General features: G+C 39.4%; 1 protein-coding gene across 5 annotated transcripts in view; it reads right to left on the reverse strand.

Annotated features, from left to right (window-relative positions):
• Positions 1-20,623, reverse strand: part of Rngtt (RNA guanylyltransferase and 5'-phosphatase) — a 193,806-nt gene extending 173,183 nt beyond the window's left edge. For 3 of the 5 annotated variants that reach the window (XM_076924005.1, XM_076924003.1, XM_076924004.1), the window contains exons 1-7: positions 20,410-20,614; positions 13,217-13,326; positions 8,965-9,068; positions 8,795-8,883; positions 4,782-4,857; positions 3,391-3,631; positions 495-604 (exon numbers count right to left, since the gene is read on the reverse strand). In XM_076924005.1, coding sequence (XP_076780120.1) covers positions 495-604; positions 3,391-3,631; positions 4,782-4,857; positions 8,795-8,883; positions 8,965-9,068; positions 13,217-13,326; positions 20,410-20,473 — 794 coding nt within the window. In that variant the 5' untranslated portion in view covers positions 20,474-20,614. Of the gene's footprint in view, positions 1-494; positions 605-3,390; positions 3,632-4,781; positions 4,858-8,794; positions 8,884-8,964; positions 9,069-9,941; positions 10,126-13,216; positions 13,327-20,409 lie in introns of those variants that run through there. The other 2 variants (XM_076924001.1, XM_076924002.1) reach the window with 2 other exon arrangements.
• Between the last annotated feature and the right edge of the window lie 609 nt (positions 20,624-21,232).

A 21,232-nucleotide genomic window follows, 5' to 3' on the forward strand; every position in this document is an offset into this window, starting at 1 on the left:
TAGGAGAGCTGGAAGGGGCTGGGGTGTCTTAAGGTCTAGTATTATTAAGGTAATTAAGCTAAGTTCAAGCTTTTCTCTGAGTCTAAGACTCTGAAACACAGCTGCTTCGCCATGTAGACCACGCATACTAAATCACGGGGCGAGGGGAGTGCTCAGCTCACTCCTACACAGGGGAAGCACAAGCCGACACTGGGAGTCCCCTCTGTTCTTCCCCACTGGTGACATCAGCCCAACATGAGTCAGCAGCAGCAGACACAAAGGGATCAAAGAAAAACACTGGTGGCAGCAGCCATGCTGCATTCTTGAGGAAGATTTTAGTCATATGACCCTGATTCAGCCTGACTTTTACACATTTCCTTGGAAAACCTAAATCCTCTTAAGTACTCAATGTTGACACTAACTTTAAGAAGCAAAACCACCCAATTAATGTCTGTATTAGCTTTAAGTGTTACATAAAGAATAAACTTTATTAAAAACTTGAAAATATTTCTTACCCTTCCCAGCCACAGAACTGATGACATTTCTGCTGTACCTCTCCTAACTTTGGTTGAGTTGTTACTTGAGTTACACCTTTAACAGTTATGCCCTCCAAGAAAATTGCTCCCTTTAAAGAAAAGAGAAGAAAATTACAATAAATATATGTGTATAAATATATACACACACATAGAGAGAGGACAAACATATTTACAAAGAAGAAATAAATCAATTTATTTTCATAAACCTAAGAAAATTCATATTGAACAAAAACTGTCTGTTCCACCTGCTGTACTGGTGACATGTACAGACCACCAGTTTCAGAGAGGGCTCAGGCAAAGGGGAGTCTAATTCTAAGGCTATTTTAGGCTACATAATAAGATCCAGTCTCAAGCTAAAGGAAACAAAGGGTGTACTCTAGGAAAGTCTATAAAATCTTCTAGGCTTGGGTTTTTATACTTTTAAAAACTAGAACATTAGTCTAAATGTATAATAAATTAGGTTCAGGTACATCAGAGGGCTGCCATTAGTATCAATAAAACATCAGTATCTACATAACAACTCTAATAAAGAATAAGAAAATCTCGTCTACAATTTGCAAAGTTCAACCTTCTGGACAAGACTTGGCAAGCAAGGCACTTGGGAAGAAGAAAAATATTACGAGAGATAGATCTAGTATATCGGGTTTTATGTTGAGGTCTTCGATCCACTTAGACTTGAATTTTGTACAGGGTGATAGATATGGATCTAGCTGCATTCTTCTACATGCCAACATCCAGATAGACCAGCACCATTTGTTGAAGATGCTTTCTTTTTTCCACTGTATGTTTCTGGCTTCTTTATCAATAATCATGTGTCTGTTATATTTAACTAAACCCCAAATCTGCTTTAAGAAGAAACACAGCCAAGGGTATTAGAAATGCTAATCAAGCACTCTATCAGTCCCTTGGTGGAACTTTAAAGGTTCTTTCTACTGGCAAAGATATAGAAATAAACCTTTCAAATGTATCTCATTATCTCATTGTGCAAATCAGTAACTTTTAATTTTTTTAAAAAATCAAATGATGCCAGGCAGTGGTGGCACAAGCCTTTATTTAATTCCAGCACTTGGAAGGCAGAGGCAGGTGGATTTCTGAGTTCGAGGCCAGCCTAGGCTACAGAGTGAGTTCCAGGACAGCCAGGGCTACACAGAGAAACCCTATCTCGAAAAAAAAAAAAAAAAAAAAAAAAAAAAAAAAAAAAAAAAAAAGATTATTAGTCATATATGCTCAAATTAATGTTGCTTTTTAAAAGTGTATTTGAAAAGCCAGACATCATGAAACACAACTATAATCAAAGCACTAAGAAGACAGACCAAATCCAAACCAATGCTAGAGAATGATCCCAATTTTCATGCATGTTTGGCAAGTATTAGACCAACTTAGTTGAAGCCACAACCCAACTCCTAATATTTCATTAGACTTTTATTGCTAGAAGAGTAAGAAAAGATAACTAGAGAAGTGGAAGTCTTCTAAAGTGTATGTATACAAAGGAAACACCACCTATGGCAGGGAATAGTTACATTAACTGTGTGACTATTTTGTAAAAATATTCTCACGGATTACTAAGTAACATGCCAAGCTTATTATTAACACTAAATGTATTTAGTAATTTATAAGCTAATCTCAATATAACATCTAAGAGTTCTTTGATTTACATAAGAAACAAAACCAGAATGAAACTTCATAACTCCAGCCTTTTTAAGATTGTTGGGCTGCAGGGTGGGTAATCAGATAAACACACTTATTTCCAAGCCTGAAAACCTGAGTTTGCTTCCAGGACCCACATGATGGTTGGGAGGAATTAGTTACACAAGTTGTCCTTTGAATCCCATGATATACAAAGCCCCTCCACTCAAAGAATGAATAAATAATTTTGTAAGACAAATGTTTTTAAAGTCCGATTTCTAGCTAAAGTTTAAAAGCGAGAAATAGTGGGACATAACCTATATAACTTATAACCTATCTCAGCACTCAGAAGGCTTTGACAGGAGGATTAGGAATTTGAGACTAGCCTGAGTTTCATAGTGAGATCTCGCCACACCTGCCTCATGATGTCAAGAGTTACTTAGGTAGAATCAAAATTAATTTCGTAAAATCAGAGGCCATTATTATGTTCTTCAATACATGTATACAGAGAGAGAGAGAGAGAGAGAGAGAGAGAGAGAGAGAAAGAAATGGGGGTGGAGAGGCAGAGAAATAACAGAAATATAGACTGTGGTAGTTTATCGAATATGCTTGGCCCAGAAAGTAGCACTATTAGGAGGTGTGGCCTTGTTAGACTAGGTGTGGCCTTGTTGGAGGAAGTGTGTCACTGTGGGGGTGGGCTCTGAGATCTTCCTCCTAGCTGCCTGGAAGACAGTCTAGTCTGCTCCTGGCTTCCTTTGGCTGAAGATGTAGAACTCTCAGCTCCTCCAGTGCCATGCTTGCCTGGACACTGGTTGCTGTGCCTCCTGCCATGATGATAATGGACTGAACTTCAGAACCTGAAAGCCAGCCCCAATTAAATGTTGTCCTTTATACAGAGTTGCCTTGGTCAAAGTGTCTCTTCACAGCAATGGAAACCCTAATACAGAGCCAAAATCCACAATTAGTTTAAACAAATATATAGAGCAGTATGGTATTTGGGAGCCACCATGGTGACTCAGCAGATAAAGGCACTAGCAGTTTGCTTGACAACCTGAGTTTGACCCCCAGGATCCAAACATACATAGTAAGAAAAGATAACTGACTCCCACAAGTTGTCCTCTGACCTCCACAAGCATGCTGTGCCATTCCCACACCAAGGCATTCAAGCATGCACACCCACTAAATAAATAAATAAATAAATAAAATTTAAAATAATTTTAAAAGAATATTATTGTATTTATGAAATTACCAGTTTTAACCGTTCTTTTCTCCTTTTACCAAAGGATGCACTTGACCCTGGTTCTGAGTCCTTTTTTCCATCTTCATCCTCATCTTCCTCATCCTCATCTTCAAAACACCAATCTGGCAATACAGGTGGTGGTGGTGCTTCTTCTATATCTCCATAGCGACGAAAAAGTTCCTTCAAATAATCACCCTTATAAATTCCTGGTGGTCTGGCTTGGGCAAACGTAGCAACTGCTGCTTCAATGCTACAGAAAACAATCATTTTCTCAATAGTGTCCACTTACGTAGACTTAACAATTATTAACTCATACTCAAGGTACCATAAAAAGTATAACTGGCTTATAAAACAGACAAATCAAAGTCTTTCTTCACCTGCAAAGCTTTCAATCAATGATAAACTGATTCTAAAAATACATACCCATGGTACACTGTAACATATGGTACACATATATCATCCACTATACTACATGGCCCACTATAATATATGGTCCACTATAATACATGGTTACATTCTAACACATGGTACATTCTATTATATATGGTGTACTATAATGTCTAAAGCACATTGACATGAGTGCTTATGATAGACATGGATAGCCAATGAAAGGAATTTTAATAAAACATTGAAGGTCAAGGTCTCTAAAAGAAAACTTGGGTCAAGAAAATGTGAACAGCAAATGAACAAACACAATGGTTTATCAGAAACCACCAACAGACTTGGCACCAAGAGTACACATCTTGCAAGAGCACTAACCACTGGTGGAGTCTGGCATAGGAATCTGATGCTATTGTGCACAGTACTCTGAAAGGCCAAAGCTGAGAAGTTCACAAAGGAGACAGCCACTGAGTATCAGATGTGCATTTGCCTGACTGCATTGCAAAAAAGGACCCAATGTGTAAAAGGTTTTAGAAACATAAACAATGGACCTGGAGTAGGAATAAGAAAATTCCCTTATCTGTGTCCTACTCTCAGTGCAATTTCAATTGGGGATCTAATCCTTCAAAATCTGAAAATACAATTCACAAATCACATGATCAGTAAAGACAAGACTTGTTTAAATAGACTAATGCCATCCTAAAATGCTCCCTTCATAGAGCAGTAAAGCTTTCCCTAGTTCTTAACAGCTAGAGAAGACAAATTTTAAAGGAAAACAACAGATGTTTCTAAAGCTGAATACAAATCCAAACATTGGAAGATCCAATCTCTGATGATTCCAAAATACATGAAGAACAGGGAAAAGTAAATGCATCATCTATAGGATCCGTAAGCATCTATAGGATCCATAAGCATCTATAGGATCCGTAAGCATCTATAGGATCCGTAAGCATCTATAGGATCCGTAAGCATCATCAGTTGTTACGCGCATCTCCGTCCACTACAGTAACACTATATACCTCCAATCCATTTTTTCCACCAAAAAGGCACATATAAGGAAGCCAGTACGGTTGAAGCCATGGGTGCAGTGGACACCTAGAAGAGAAAAGTAGCTTTGTGTTAAACTGAATCACTTCAAATGCCACACAAGTTTAAAATTAAACTTGTCTTTAAAACATTTCAGTTATTTAAGTACACTACATATTCATACATTTTTAAAAACTCAAAATATTCCTTATAATTTAATAGTTTGTCAATCTAGGTTACTTAGAATCTAACAGAGCACTAGGCAGAAATTCAAAACTAATACACTGTTTTATTAGTTTAACTCTCTATTGTCTAAACTTTGTCATTAAAATTTTTCAAGATTTTGAGTTTCAAACACACAACTCAGAAAGAAAAGACACACAAATACAAGACACCTATATTCTAGAATTTTTGGTCTAGTTTTTCCAGCTGTCTTTATGATCAATGTAAAATACAGTCAAACTATATTGGAAAAGAAAGTCTAAACCAGACTGGGAAAAAAAGTGTGTATAAAATCATCTGAGGATTGACAACAGTGGCTGTAATCACCTAAGTGTGGTGGTCTGAAAGAAACTGGCCCCCATAGGCTCACAGGGAGTGGCATTATTTAAAAAGATTAGGAGGTATGGCCTTTTGGAGTAGGTATATCACTAGGCCTTTGAGGTTTCAGAAGGTCAAGCAGGCCCAGTGTCTCTCTCTGCCACCTGTTCAGATGCAGGACTCTCAGCCCCATCTCCAGAACCATGTCTGCCTACATGCTGTCATGCTTCTCACCATGACAATGATGGCCTAAACCACCGAACCTGAAAGCCACCCCCAATTAAATGTTTTCCTTTATAATAGAGTTGCCATGGTCATAGCGTCTCTGCACAGCAACAGAACACTAAGACTACTACAGACAACTGATTGACTAATTGGTGTGCACTATTTTGAAAGGGCTTTAGAAACCAACTGAGTCTGTCTTCACATGGGATTTATACTATTTTAAAATAAATCTTTACGAGAAAGAAACATGGAAAAAATACATTTATTTTTCTTAAACTCTCTTTCAGAATATATTCAAGATCATCTTCCTGGGTATGGTAATACACCCTGTAATCAAAGCATTAGGAAATATAAGGAGGAGAATCAGAAGTTCAAAGTCATCTTTAGCTACACAGCAATCAAGGCTACAGGAGACCCTGTCTCAAAAGGAAAGAAGGGAAGAAGGGAGGAAGAGGGGAAAATGGAGAGAGAGAGGGGGCGAGGATGGAAGTGCTCATTGAACAGTTTTGAGTTTTCATCCCACTTTTCATTCCAGCACTCAAGAGGCTGAGGCAGGAATAGTCCAAGCGTGATGCCACTCCAGGATATATGACCACGTCTATTATCACAAAACAAAATATAAGAGCTTTTAAAGTAGTAATTAAAAGTTCTATGGACACTACTAACATAAACATTACTGTCAGATCGACTGACTCTCCTGCAGACTCAAAATGAACTCTCACAGAAGCCAGGTATGGTACCCCATACCAATAATCTGACTATTCAGAGGAATGAAGCAGGAGTTTGGTGAGATTGAGGCCAGTCTAAGGCACAAAGCCACATCCCAATTTTAAAGGTGGTGCCAAGATGGCTCAACAGGAAAAGGTGTTTGCCACAAAGCCTGTCAACCAGAGTTTAGTCTCCATAATCCACATGGTAGAAGGAGAGAACCAACTCCTGAAAATGCCTTCTGACCCGCTCTGACCTCCACATACTCGCTATGTCATATGTGCACATGCACGCACATACACAAAGTATAAAAACATGCTCAACGACTAAGGTAGAAAATTTAGGCACTGAGTTCAACCTGCAGCATTATGGTGCATTCTCATAATCCCAGTCCTCAGGAAGTAGAAGAAACTGATCCTGAGTTCCAGGCCAGTATAGGCTACAAAGAGCCTATCTCAAAAACCTGAATAAAGTAGTATCATTTTCATCTCATTTCTACACGTAAGATTTCTCTAAAAAAAAAAAAAAGTGTTTTTGTTACGTAAAAGACTATTAGTTGAGCAAAATCAATCATTCCTACCTCCTTAGCATAATCATTAATATTAATAAAGTCTTTTATAAGAACAATTCTCAATAAATAAGGATACAAAGAAAGTACAGCTAGTAAGTATATCTTCAAATGTAAATATACTTCAAATGTAAATATGGTAAACTATAAATCAATCAGTGGCATGGAATATCCTAAGTAAGTAAATGCCAAATGCAGTTCAACAAACCCTCTGGGGGCCAGTGAGATCCTCCAACAGGTCAGAGGTAAAAGGCCGGGTTGCAAGCCTGACAGTCTATCTATACTTATAGTCAGCCTTTTCTCCTCCCCTCCCCTCCCCTCCCCTCCCCTCCCCTCCCCTCTCCTCTCCCCTCCCCTCCCCTCCCCTCCCTTCCCCTCCCCTCCCCTCCTCTTTCACCTCTCCTCTCTTTTCCTCTCTTCCTTTCCCCTCCCCTCCTCTCTTTATGTTTCCTCTCTTCTTTTCTTTTCTTTGAGACAGGGTCTCTTTATGTAGACTTAGCTGGCCAAGAATGGCTATGTAGATCAGGTTAGCCTCAAACCCATAGTGATTGCCCTGCTTTTGTTTCCTGAATGCTGGCATGGAATTAAAGTAGTACACCACCACACCCAGGCCAACAATGCCTTTCTAACATTAGTTTTTCAAAGCACAATCTAACAATGTCCACATATGAAATTCTGTTGTTGTATCTTGTCTCTCTAGTTTTCTCTTTTTTCAGGCTATTTTAAACGTTTCTTAGAGAAACAAGTCATTTTCTTATAAAATACTCTACACCCTAAATTTCTCTGCTTGCTTTCCCATGGTATTAATCACAGCTTACACAAATTACTTGAGAGCAAAGTGTTTTATGTCTTAAAGGTGTTTTTCCTTCCATTTTGGAAAATTTATTTTGGGGACAGAATTCACATCTAAACATGTTTTATGTTTATGCCTGAAAGTAATATTGTAGAACTACTCTTACAGAACGTTAACCATAGCTTCACAGTGTGGAGTTTCCTGTTTGTGGTATCATAACTATATTCAAAATGTCTGTGGTTTCGAAGCATGTTGGATTTGGGATTTTCAGAGTATGGATGCTCGACCTATAAACTGTTTCTTTATCTACTATATACCCCATGAATTTAAACTAGAAACATAACTACATTCATTTCCTGATGCATTCTAGCACTTTAGACAGGAATATTGTGCAGATGGCTCTGTGTGCTTCACAGAGTACACAGGAAATATCTAGTTGCTACAGGTTTTTTTTTCTTTTTCTGTGTGTATATATGTGGAAACCAGGTCGTCCCACACCCTGTCCCAAAACACCAAAATTTAAAAAGATAGTTTAGATGAAATGAGAAAATCCAAAAGAGAACTGGTTTTAGTTGACATTAAGGAATTTTTAAGTATTCTGTTTCACATACTAATTGCATAGTGATTATATAAAAACCAAAGTGCAGTAACAATTAGACGCTAAAATAGTGAAATGACATGATATCTATGATTTCCTTTAAAATACACAAAAAATGGCAAGGAAGATGAATCAGTCAGAAAAGTTCCCTGCCACACAGGCATGAGCTCAGATCCCAAGCACCAATATACAAGCTAGGTACAGACTACATCTCTAATCCAGCACTAGGGGATAAAAACAGGCAGATCCCTGCTCAGTGGCCAGCTACTGCAGCCAAACTGATGTGCGCCAGATTACTGAGAGACCTCCTGTCTTGATCTCTGCAAATACACACCATCATATAAACATGTACATACAATACACACCAATAACTAATTAAAATTAATAAGAAAAATAAATACTAAAAGTGAGTGGAGAAATAAAAATATCATCAGCAAAATAGTATTACTGAGTGTATAAGGTTTCATTTTACTTACATATGGAGCTTTATTTTACTTATGCTCGTGAATTTCTATAACAAAAAACAAACAAAAAAATAAAAACCAACAGGATTGTCCTAAGGAAAACAACATACCTATGAGTTCAGGTGGGCTTCTTTCATTAAACCTTTCACACAGGCGAATGAATGTCTCAGTATTCTCAGTAGTGGGGCATTCGCCATGTCTGAGAACACAAAAAGAAGTTGCTTTGAAAAGAGACTCAAACCTCAATGAAAGCTTTCACTCTCGATGACTTATATCTTACCCTTTACACTGAAGTTTGATATACTTGATTCCTTCTTTTTCTATGTCATTTCTGTCATAAAACCTTGAAGTATTTGTCAGATCCACCAACAAGCTCATTTTAACCTTTGGGGGAAAAAAAGCAGATTTGCTAGTTACTACAGTTATTCCAAACAAGATGAGTAAGAGTCAAAACTACAACTCACCCACCCCACTGAGAGAAAACGCATGCTCACTGCTACCAAGCAGCTGACAATGAAAAGCACCTTCTAAACTAAGAATCGAAGCACTCCAGACATAAGATCTAAGCAGGCACTGAAAAATAACCCTAAGCTAAGAAGGGCAGAACGTATAAGCAAAACGTATTTCCACTCTCAACATTCCAAATGGGAATTCAAAGAGGAAAACATGGCCACATTTCTCTCTATCTATCTCTGGCATAAATCTCTGACATTGATATCTATATCTCTCTTCAGAGGCTGAAGCTTAGAAGCCGACCACATTATTCTGAAAGAGCACAGCTCTAGCTCCAGACACACATCATCCCAGGTTTGAAGAAGCCACCACAACCCCTATGTATATATTCACTATACTATGTTTCAGCCTTAAAATATGTAAGAAGCCATTTATGCCACAAATATGTTTCTTTTCTACTTAATTCTTCTATTTTCTGAAAATACATTAATGCCTAGAGCTGTATTCCCTTTAAAGAAGCACAGTAAAAAACAAAAACATAACCCAAGTGTGGCAACACACATTTTCAATCCCAGCACTCATGAGCCAGAGGCAGGCAGAACTCTTGAGTTTGAGGCTAGCCTAGAGGACAGCCAGGGCTACACAGTGGAATAAGGGGATGAAAACAGACTCTTAGGAAATTCTTTTATACAATTCCCAAGCTGAGGTGATGGCTCAGTGGGCAAAGTGCTTGCTATGCAAGCATGAGAACCTGAGTTCGGATCCCTAGCACCCACTTCAAAAGGCAGGTGTGGTAACACACACCTGTAATCCCCGTGCTGGGAGGTGGAGACAGGACGATCCTCGGGGCTTTGTTGTCCAGCTAAGTCTAGCCAAAGCAGCAAGCTCCAGGTTCAGTGAAGGACCTTGTCTCAAAAAAATAAGTTGGAGACTGACAGAGGAAGACATCAGACATCAACCTCTGTCCTCTGCACGTATATCTCTCTTCCTGGATATCAGAAAGAAACAAGATAAGGGTTTGAAAATAAATTAAAATCCTAACTTCATTTTCAATAAATCAAGAAGCATATATAATCTAAATGGGTTGTTGGTTTTTTTAAATGTAGTTCCAAAGCCTAGTACACGGGATGTGGACACAGAAGAAACAGGATTTCAAGGTCATCCTCAGCTGTATAGCAACTTTAGGCACAGATTGAGCCACATGAGACCCTGTCCAAAAAAAAATCCACAAAATAAAAAAAAAAAAAATGAATAAAGAGGAAAGAGAAAGGAGAAACTTATTCCTGAACTGAGCTCCAGAAAAAGTCCATATATCCTCCACAATATTCTATTATACATAATTTGTAAGAATAGCAAGAAAATATAACCAAGGCAACTGCAAGTGGGCTGGGTAACCTCCCCTTGGATACAAATCTATGAGTGGAAATCCACCACTTAAACAAATAGAAACACAAAGCAACATGATCATTTCATCAGATGCAGAAAAGGCTTTTGACAAAATCCACCATGCCTGCAGGATACAAGTTCAGGAGAGACAAGTGATATAAGGGACATACAAACAACTCAGCACTTGAGGCAGAGGCAGGCAAATCTCTAAATTCAAGGGCAGCCTGGTCTACAAGAAGTTCCAGATCGGTCAGGGACACACAAAGAAACCTTGTCTAGAGGGGATTTAAAAAACAACAAAAAATGACATATAGCAAGCCACTAACCAACATCAACATAAACAGAGAGAAACTCAAAAACATTTCCACTAAAACTAGGAACAAGACAAGGACATTCACTCTCTCACCTATTCCACATAGCATTGGAAAGTCTTCACTAGACAATAAGACAACCAAAGGAGATCCAGGGGTAACACATGGAAAGGGAGAAGTAGGGGTATTCCTATTTGCAGAAGATATGATTTAATATATAAAAAATCCTCTAGACTCCACCAGGGAACATTCACTGCTGAAAAACACTTTCAGCAAAGTAGCAGTATACAAAATTAACTCACAAAAAAAAGCGGTAACCTTCCTATATACAAATGACAGATAAACTGAGAAAGAAATCAGGGAAATGCTACCTTTCACAATAGCTTCAAAATGTGTGTGTCAGTGTATCTGTGTGTGTCTGTGCACACACACACACACACACACACACACACATATAAACCAAATAAGTAAAAAAAACTTGTACAATTAAAATTTTATGACACTGAAGAAAGAAAATGAGAAAGACATCAGAAGATGGAAAGATCTTCTGTGTTTGTGGATCAGAAGAATTAATATTATGAGAGTGGACCTCCTACCAAAAGCAGTCTACATATTCAACGCAATCCCCACCAAAATTCCAACACAATTTTTCACCAAAATTTTAAAAACAATCTTCAATTTCATTTGGAAACACACACAAACATATACAAACAAAAAAACAAAGAAAAAAGAAAAGAAAGAGGGTAACTAAAACAATCCTGATAAAAGCACTCCTGGAGTTAACACCATCCTCTACAAATAAAGTAGTACAAGTAAACTGTACTACAGAGCTATTGTAATAAAAACAGACGCATTGAACAATGGAATTAAAGACCCAAGCATATTTCTACATGCCAATAGGAATCTGATTTTTTTTTTATTTTAAACAAAGCCAAAAATATACAAAAGAGAAAAGACAGCATCATCAACAAACGATGTTGGTCATGCTGCACAGCCTCGCATAAGAGAATGCAAATAGAACTATTATCCATTACCCTGCACAAAACTCAACTCAAAATAGATTAAAGACCTCAACATAGACATATGCTATAAATCTAATAAAAGAAAAAGTAGGCAATAGGCTTGAACTCATTTACACAGAAAAGAGACACCAACAGCACAGGCACTAAGAATAACAATTAATAAATGGGACCTCATGAAGCTGAAAAGCTCTGTGTGGTAAAGAACACTATCATTCAGGAAAGAGTAGTAGTCTATGGGACGGGAAAAGATCTTTAGCAATTAAACATCTGATAGAGGATTCATATCTAAATACATAAAGAACTTAAATAACTGAACATCAAGAAAAGAAATCAATTTAAAAATGGGGTACGAAATTAAGTATAAAGTTCTCAAAAGATAAAATAAAAATGGCTGAGAAACAGTAGAAGAAATGCTCAACATTTTAGTCATGAGGGAAATGCAAATTAAAGTGACTGAGATTTCATGTCACACCAGTCAGAATGGCCAAGGTCAATAAGACTAATGCTGGCGCGGACACTGGGAAAGGGGAATACTTATCCATCGCTGGGGTAGTGTAAACTGCAACAGTCACCACAGAAATCAGTGTGGCAACTCCTCAGGAATCTGGGAACCGTGCTACCTTAAAACCCATAACTGAAGAACTCTACATCCTATTCCAGAGACTTAGTCATCCATGTTCAATTCTGTCCTAGTCATAAATAGCCAGAAACTGGAAATAGCCTAGATGTCCATCAACTGATGACTGAATCATGAAAAGTGGTACAATTACACAATGGAACCTTATTCAGCTATTTAAAAAAATGAAATTGGCAGGTAAATGGGTGGAACTAGAATAATTCAACATGAGTGAGGTAACCCAGACCCAAAAAGACAACTATCATATGCTGTTCTTTTAAGCTTTTCACTATGTTAGCTACAATCTGAATAACCACAGAGATAGGTACCTAGTAAGGGACTAGTGAGGAGGAGAGGCCCTCCCAAAGAAGGGGAGATAGAATATAGTGTTACGGAGAAATAAAAGAGAAACTAGAACCGGAGAATTAAATAGAGAGGAAGAAGAGATAAGAGAAAAGGAGGAAATGTAGGGAGAGACAACTAACATTGAAGGCCATTTCAAAAATCACATGGAAACCTACTACTGTAAAGTGTTCAAAAATATATACACATATGAAAGGAATCTATCAATGAAAAAGCTCATCTCAAAAACCAAAAGGTCAATGGTGTCTGAGGACCACACCAAAGACTTTCTTCTGGCCTCTGTGCTCATGTGCACACATATGCCTCACTTACAGAAAAGGCCAGAACAAAACCAAGAGGGGAGGGAGCACTGCAAGAGTAGCAAAGACCCTTGCCTCTTACCTTCAGACTCTTTAGATAATTTGAGAGCATGCTGGGATGGAACCGGTTCTCTTCAGCAACTTGACTATCATATCTTGGCCCCAGCATCGTCTTCAGAGGTAAGAATCTTCCTAAACATTAAGGTTGATAATAATTTTCATTATTTAAAGGACTAAAACTCTGTGATTTGCTATTCCAAAACTGCCTTCTTAAAATAATAAGGCACAGTCTCATATATGCTAGGCTGGCCTCAGACTCAATGTGGACTTGAGGATGACCTTAGATTACTGAGTCTCAGCTGAGCAGTGATGATGCATGCCTTTCTGGCCCTCGGGAGGCAGAGGCAAGCAGATTTCGAAATTCAAGGACAGCCTGGTCTACAGAGGTAGTTCCAGGATAGCCAAGGCTACACAGAGAAACCCTGTCTAGGAAAAAAAATTCTGATTCTTTCGTACCACCATGCCTAGCTGTATGTGGTACTTGATATGGAAGCCAGGGACTTCTGATGGTGAGCAAGTCACACTATATGAGCCACATCCCACCCTCAATTTGTTAATAGCTTAAAAGGAAAAACAAAATTTAAAATGCAACTACCTCTAATATACTTTCACTCTAAATAGTATTTTAAAAGACTACTTTTAAACACAGATTACTTTGAGTTAATTCTAAAATTTGATGATATGAATAAAGAAAAATTACTAATGAATGAAACTTTGATAAAGAATCTAAAATTGGGACTGAAGAGATGGCTTAGCTGACAGAGGATCTGGGTTTAATTCCCAACACCCATATGGTGGCTCACAATTACATGTGACTCCAGTTCCAGGGGAACCTTCTACTGGCCTCCAAAAACTCCTGCACACATGTGGTGCACATAAACTTATGCAGGCTTTCACACATACACATAAATAAAACATAAAGAAATTTCTTTTTTTCTTTTAAAGAATCCAAACTTTAAACCACTGGTCATCTGGTCCTCCTGTAAGCAATAACCTCAATAAAACTCACTGGCTCACCAAGTTGGATCTCAGTTGCTCCTCACCTAGTGTCTATTGTCATTTCCCTAGCTGGGGTGAGTAAACATTTGTCCACATCTACCCAGAAAGCAGCCTCACATAATATCTCAACATCCCGAAAGCTGGAATTACACATACATGCCAACACACCCAGTTTAACTCACTTATTTTAAGTTTCTAATTACATGGCTTTGGTATCTAGGGATTTCCTTTTTTTGTTGTTGTTTTGTTTATTTATTGGCCGTAATTTAAAAGAGTCTACCAAGTTTAGACTCAAACTTGCTATGTAGTTGGGGATAATATTCTGAACTCCTGGTTCTCCTACCTCTATTTTCAGAATGTTGGGGTCACAGGTATTCCCCCAACAGAACTGGTCTCAATGCAATGCTAGGGCTAAAACACAGGGCTGTGTGCATACTAGGCAAGTACTCTATCTACTACATCCCCAGCCCTAGTCCTACGTTGGGGTAGTTAAGTATATCCATCTTTGAAGCTTATCCACATCTCAGGAAAGATCATGGGGAAGTTGTTATCATGTTAAGATGATATTAACCAAAATCACTTGCTAAAGACGTATGGTTTGTTTGGTGGCTTTTTAAAACAAACAAACAAAAAAAATTGTTTAAGCCCAGGGAAATCACCTTAAGTAAGCATTTTTTTAAATACCTATTTGTCATAGTTTAGACTTTTACTTGACTTTTTAAGACAGTGTCTCACAAGGTCTTAAACACATTGCAACAACTATATAGATGTGGCTTTAAACAAGCAATGATTCTCCTGACTCACTTACTGGGTTCTGGAACTAACTCTGTAGAACAGGCTGGCCTTCAACTCAGAGATCAGTACCCAATGCTGGGATTACATTACAATTGATTTGTAGGTCTTAAATCTCTCCCAAACTTCCAGTGTTGAAGGTTTATTCCGTAATGTGGCAGTGTTCATAGACTCAACATCTGGGAGGCGATTGGATAATGATAGCTCTGACTTCATCAACAGATTCACTCATCCATAGATTCTTAACTTACTGAGTTACTAGGAGGCAGTAGAAACACCAGCAGAAGTTGTCTAGTTGGAGGAAGTCCTGGGAGAAGCATATCCTCAAAGGCTATAACTTGATTTTGGACCCTTCCTCTTTACCTTCTGACCACTAAAAAAATAAGTTTGTTCCACCATATCCTCTTTCATGAGGTTCTAATTTATCAAAGGCCCCTGACACCCAAAGAGCCAGGGCCATGTAACCACAGGCTCCAACTTCTCAAATTATGAACCAAAAACAGACTCTTTCCTCACCTGGCATGGTAGTACAGACCTGTAATACCAGCACTGAGGACACAGAGGAAGGAACATCAGAAGGTCTAGGCCAACCTGGCTATACAGCAAGAACCTGTCTCAAAAAAAAAACAAACAAAAAAGTAGTCACCGCCACCCTTTTTGTGGTCCTATGTACTATATCCAGGATTTTGTACATATTAGTGACATGCTCTAACAGTGAGCTACATTCCGCAACCCTTTCTGGTTCTGTCTTTAATTTTGAGACAGGGTTATTATGTTTCTCAGGCTAGGCTTGAGCGTGTGATCAGCCTTCTGTGTAGGTGGGACTGGTTAAAAGTATGCACCATCAGGCCCATACAACCTTTCTTCTTTTTTTAAGAATTTATTTTTATTTTATATGTGTTTGCTTGCACGTATATATGTGCACATGGGTGCCTGGTGCCCTAGGTATTCCAAAGAAGAATCAGATCCCCTAGAACTGAATAGACAGTTGTACCCTGCCAAGGGGGCCTGGGAACCAAACCTGGGTCCTCTATATAAGTAGCATAATACTGTTAACTACTGAGCCATCTCTCCAGCTTGCAACTTTTCTTCTTTGTAAGTTGATTAATTTTGTCACAATAACAGAAATCTAACTAATCCACTACTTAAACTAATTTACATTTCCAAATAACAGGAAAATAACAATAGGTAACTAAAATATTTAGTCTTAAAAGTATCATTCACCCAAATATGACTTTTTAAAAGTTTTCTATAAAACTCAAAATCAACAATGAGCATTCCACCACACTGCTAAACTCAATGGTCAGGTCTCATTTCTCAACTTACTTGGGCTCTGAGAAATATATGAAACAACTGGCCAAGCCTGCTTGATCAGACATGACCAGAAAAGAACAAGACTCAAACTCACTCTCCCTGACTGTGCTTCATTTTCCATCCTCACAACTTTTTCTTTTTCTTTTCTTTTTTTTTCTTCTTCCTTCCCTTATATATCCTGGGCAAGTGCTCTACTACTAAGCCACATCTACAGCCCACCAGGCATAGCAGGACACTCCCTTAAGCGCAGCATTCGAGAAGCAGAGGCAGGCAGATCTCTTTGAGCTCATGGCCAGACTGATCTATATATCAAGTTTCATGCCATCCTGAGCTAAATATTGAAACCTTGACTCCAAAAACAGAAAAAAAAATGAATACAAATATTTATTTGTACACGTAGACAAAACTGTAATGACTTCACCTGTTCATAACTATACCTAATTCATAACTAATATCTAGTTCTTATGCAGCCTAATTAGAATTCTCTCTCCTTCCTAAGGTGATTACATCCTGGGAGGCAGAAAAAAACATTTCTCACAGTTGTCAACAACTACAGCACCTTAACATCTCTGCAGCATTTCATGTACCCAACGAACCGCTTCCTGAAAAGCTTTCTTACCTTCCATAACACAGGACTTAGAGGGTTTGAGCTTCTTCCCCACCTCAATCCCTGGCTTTAGGTTTTTTTTTTGTTTTGTTTTGTTTTGTTTTGTTTTGTTGTTTTTTTTTTTTTTTTTTTGAGATAAGGTCTCACTATGCAGTACACACTGGTCTAGAAGCTGTGATCCTCCTGCCTCAGCCTCTTGATGGCTAGGAATACAGGTGGTTATCAGACTCTTACTGTCTCCCACTCAACTAACACCTTCCAGCCCTTCATCCATTCCTTTGACCCCTCTTTTATCCTCTACCCAACTTTTAGACACCAGTTTTCTATAGGTTCTGCCCTGGACCTCCGCCACTCTAAATTATATAGAAAGTCTTCTCCACTACTGAAGTATAAATAGGGATAACTCTTCACCAAATTAATGTATTTTCCCAGGGCACATCAAGAGACTCTACTCAGCTTCTCTTGCACTTGGGTATGGACAAAACCAGGAGTGCTGACACACACCTGTAACTCCAGCAGAGGGAAAGAATGAGTTTAAGGTCATTTCATACTGCTCTACACTCTGAGTCTGAAGCCAGCATGGGCTATGAGACCTTGCACATGAGCTTCCTCCCCTACCTGAAGAGCTACAGACAGTTGTTCATGCTAAGTAAAAGAGAGTCACTTTTCTTAGGACTGTGGACTATGCTTCAGTGGATGGCCCCACATCCACCTGTACATGAAAAACATAAACTGGATTCAGTGGGCTACTTAAAAAACATGTTAAAGGATTGAATTTCTCTACAGTTTTATTATTTTTCAGACAAGGTCTCCCTATGTAACCCAGAATGGCCTTGAATCTGCCTCCTAAATGCTAGAATTAGAGGTGTATGCTACCATACTTGGCTTTAAATTATCCTTTTTACCCACTTTGAAACAGAGTCTTACTCTGTATCCCAGACTGGCCTTAAACTCACACCAATACTAAATGCTGGGATTACACACATATGCCACCATCTCTGCTTAAAATCGTTCAAATCACCTTTATTGTTTATATAGCTTTATTGACTGAGGATTTCATATGAAATCTTAAGGAATGCTTACAAAATACAAAATAGAAGAATCAACGTGAACAAGTTCAGTATCTCTGCTTCTAACAACTTCATATACTGGTAGGCAATACTGCAAAATATTTGTTTAATATATACACATAAAATCTTTCCAACATTAAAAAGAAACAATAAGTTGCAAGCTAATTAAAACCTAAAACTTTCACTTTCTTTTTCTAATTTTGAGGAAGGGTATCATTATGCAGCCCCAGCTGGCTGGAACCCACTGCCTAAGCCAGCTGGCCTCAAACTCACCAGATTCACCCACCTCTGCCTTCTTATGCTGGCATTAAAGGTCCGCCCACCACATCCAACAAATGGGAAACTGTTAAAGAAAAGGCAAGCTACAGAATGGAGTTGACAAGTCTGAGGAGCTACTCTAGCAACTCAAGCACCCTTTAAAAAGTGGGGTCCTAGGGAAGGGGAGGTATACTTGTTCCCAACATCTCAGAAGCAGAAGCAGGAGTTAAAGGTGATCCTCAAACTACACTGGCCATAGTTCAAGGCCAGCCAGACAAACACACATAAAGTGAGTTCGTGATGTTTGCATTTAATAAAAAAATGTCTGCCACCAATGACAGAAAACAGATCAACAGCTGTCTGGGAAAGAAAGGATTACAGAAGTTTCATATAACAGTGTACAAAAAGACTATTATGTGGAAGCTGTCATAATATTTTCCCTATGTCTACACGTTGAAACAGTCTCTAGGCAGCCACAGAATGGGTTAAATGAAAAAAAAAATTGTATATTAAAGTGTTTTAGGTAAACTGGATGGAACATATACCAAGAGCATGAGATTTAAATGTATATGGGTTTCATGTTTAAATTCCCCTTTTTGAAGGTTTATGTGTATGTGTGCATGTGATAATTAAGAGTATAGACCACATGTGAGCAGGTACTGGAAGAAGCCAGAAGAGGGAATCAGATGTCCAGGAACTGGAGTTGCAGGTGGTTGTGTGCCACTCTTCGTGGGTACTGGAAACTGAACTCGTGTTCTCTGTAACAGCAGCACTGAGACAACTCTCAAGCTCCTAAAACTTGTGTTTGTTTAAAGATAGCCTTTTCACTTGGCCACGACTTGGTGTTAGCATGGCCTAGTCCGGACATGAACTGTAGCACCAGAGCCCTTGAGTCCTTGTCAGTCTTAGAACGCCACCACTCCAATTCATCTGCCACTGGGTCATCAGTGTTGACTGGAATTTCCTGGCATGGGTACAAGTGTCCATACAAGTGTTACCTTTTCCATCTAACTTAAGCAAAGCAACATAAATAAAGGGTGGGGAGAGCAGGAAATTTTGAAAGTGGCAAAAATTCAGAGACTCCCTAAATTTAATTACAAATGCCATTTGATACCAGAAAAGATACCCAGTTACCACCACATCCTGACCCATAACACAACTGTTTTTTCCTGTATGTGCTGAAATCTTCACATAAGCTCCATCCTAAAACTTCCTGCTTTATGTTACAGAGCACAACTACAAGAAAAAAAGTTATAGTTTAATATACAGATTTTAGCTCAAGAGTTAAGAGAGAGTCACTCAGAATAAAGACAACCAGAAAGCAAGAATGTGGGCTTCTAAGAGAGTGTGGGTACCAGCTCCTCAATGGAGAGCCACAGCTCATTGTGTTTTGCCTGGTGTTCAAACAGCTAGAAAGAGGGAAAGGAAACGATTAAGTCTGAGTTAAGGCTTAGCAGATCTTTGCAAACAGCTGTCCGATAATTACTCTATAGATGAGCAAATCCAGTGTAAACAGTTAGTGTATTTCCTTCCTCACAAAAATGCGTTTGACTCCTAGGTCCAAACGACAAAGTTCCTAATTGCTATCTAAGCCGGTTGCTGGTAACTGTGGAGTCTGGTCCTTTAAGGTTACCATGTGCGATGTCTCCACAAATTCAGAGAACTGTGCCTCAGTCATTTCATGTATATTCCCTGGAATATACGCGTGTGGTCCAAATCTATCAAACTGTACACTTTTAAGTCACTGTCTCTCAGTCAAGCAGTGACACGGGCCTATAATCCCAGGCACTCTGGAAACTCGAGAAAGAAGCTCGCAAGTTCGGGGATAATGCTACTCTATGTCAAACTCAAGATGGCAACATTCCGCTAAAGTCAATTTAATAACAAAACCAAAAATCCCCCGCTTCCCAACCTCACTTCTCTTTAAGCTTTCCTCAATTTCAAGGCTTACGCTCAGCTACTCTTGAAAACAAGTCTCGCCAAGGCAGCCAGACCCAGTCTCAAAAATATCACAAAGAGGTTCACAAACTTTAAGCTCCAGAAGCCTCTTGTCCACCTCCCGTCCTCACTCCTCCGCCTTGCGGGAGCCCCGACTGGCGGCCACCAAGCGCCCGGTTCCCCAGGCCCGGGCGGCGCAGTGGGATTCGAACCCTCCCGCAGCCCCCTCCCGGGTACCTGCCACCGGTTGGCCGCGCCGCGGACAGTTCAACCACCGCGGCGGGATCTTGTTATAAGCCATGTCTACGCCGCCTCGCCAACTGCTCCTTAGCAAGCCAGCCTGGACCCCAACGACAGCAGCTCCACCCGGGTCCCCAGCGGCGCGCCACTTTCATTCAGGTTCGACTCCGCGGCTCCCGGCGAGCCCACAATGCACTGCGACTTCCGCCCCAAAGGGCCCGCCCCCTTTCTTCCGAGGTCAGGCGAATACGAAGCTCCGCCCAAGTGAAGGAGGGGAAGCTGCTGAGAACTAGAAGGACTGTTCCACCTGGCCCCGCCCCCTCCAGCCCCGCCCCCTGAGTCTCTGTGCACCGGCCTCTGCCACGCCCCACCCCTGTTTTGCCTTTGTGAGAACTCAAATGACTGGTGTCTCTTTTTTCCATCTAAACAAGAGAAACCCCAAAGTAAAAGTAGAAGGAATCCAAGCTTCTTTCCACCTGTGGACTGACCTGCTACATTCAAAAGGGTGCTTCACAGGTGAAAAAGTGCTTTTCCACTGACCATAGCTCAAATTTGATGTCTCTGCTGGATCTGGGTTTAAACTGTCATTTGAGAATCCTCCTTTACTTGAATCAAAAAGTCCGGAAAATCAGAGTTCCTTTTTTGGCGAAGAGTAGGGGACGTGCTGCTGACGACCCATGAAACATTAAAAATTAGTTCCAGAAGCCTCAAGATTTCTCGAGCAGGTGGTTTTGATGTGTCTTCTGTTTGTTTCTTTGTTTGCTTTGTTTGTTGCTAGTTTTCATTCTCTCTCTCTCTCTCTCTCTCTCTCTCTCTCTCT

This window comes from Arvicanthis niloticus, chromosome 25 (assembly GCF_011762505.2).
Source record: "Arvicanthis niloticus isolate mArvNil1 chromosome 25, mArvNil1.pat.X, whole genome shotgun sequence".
Taxonomy (NCBI): Eukaryota; Metazoa; Chordata; class Mammalia; order Rodentia; family Muridae; genus Arvicanthis; species Arvicanthis niloticus.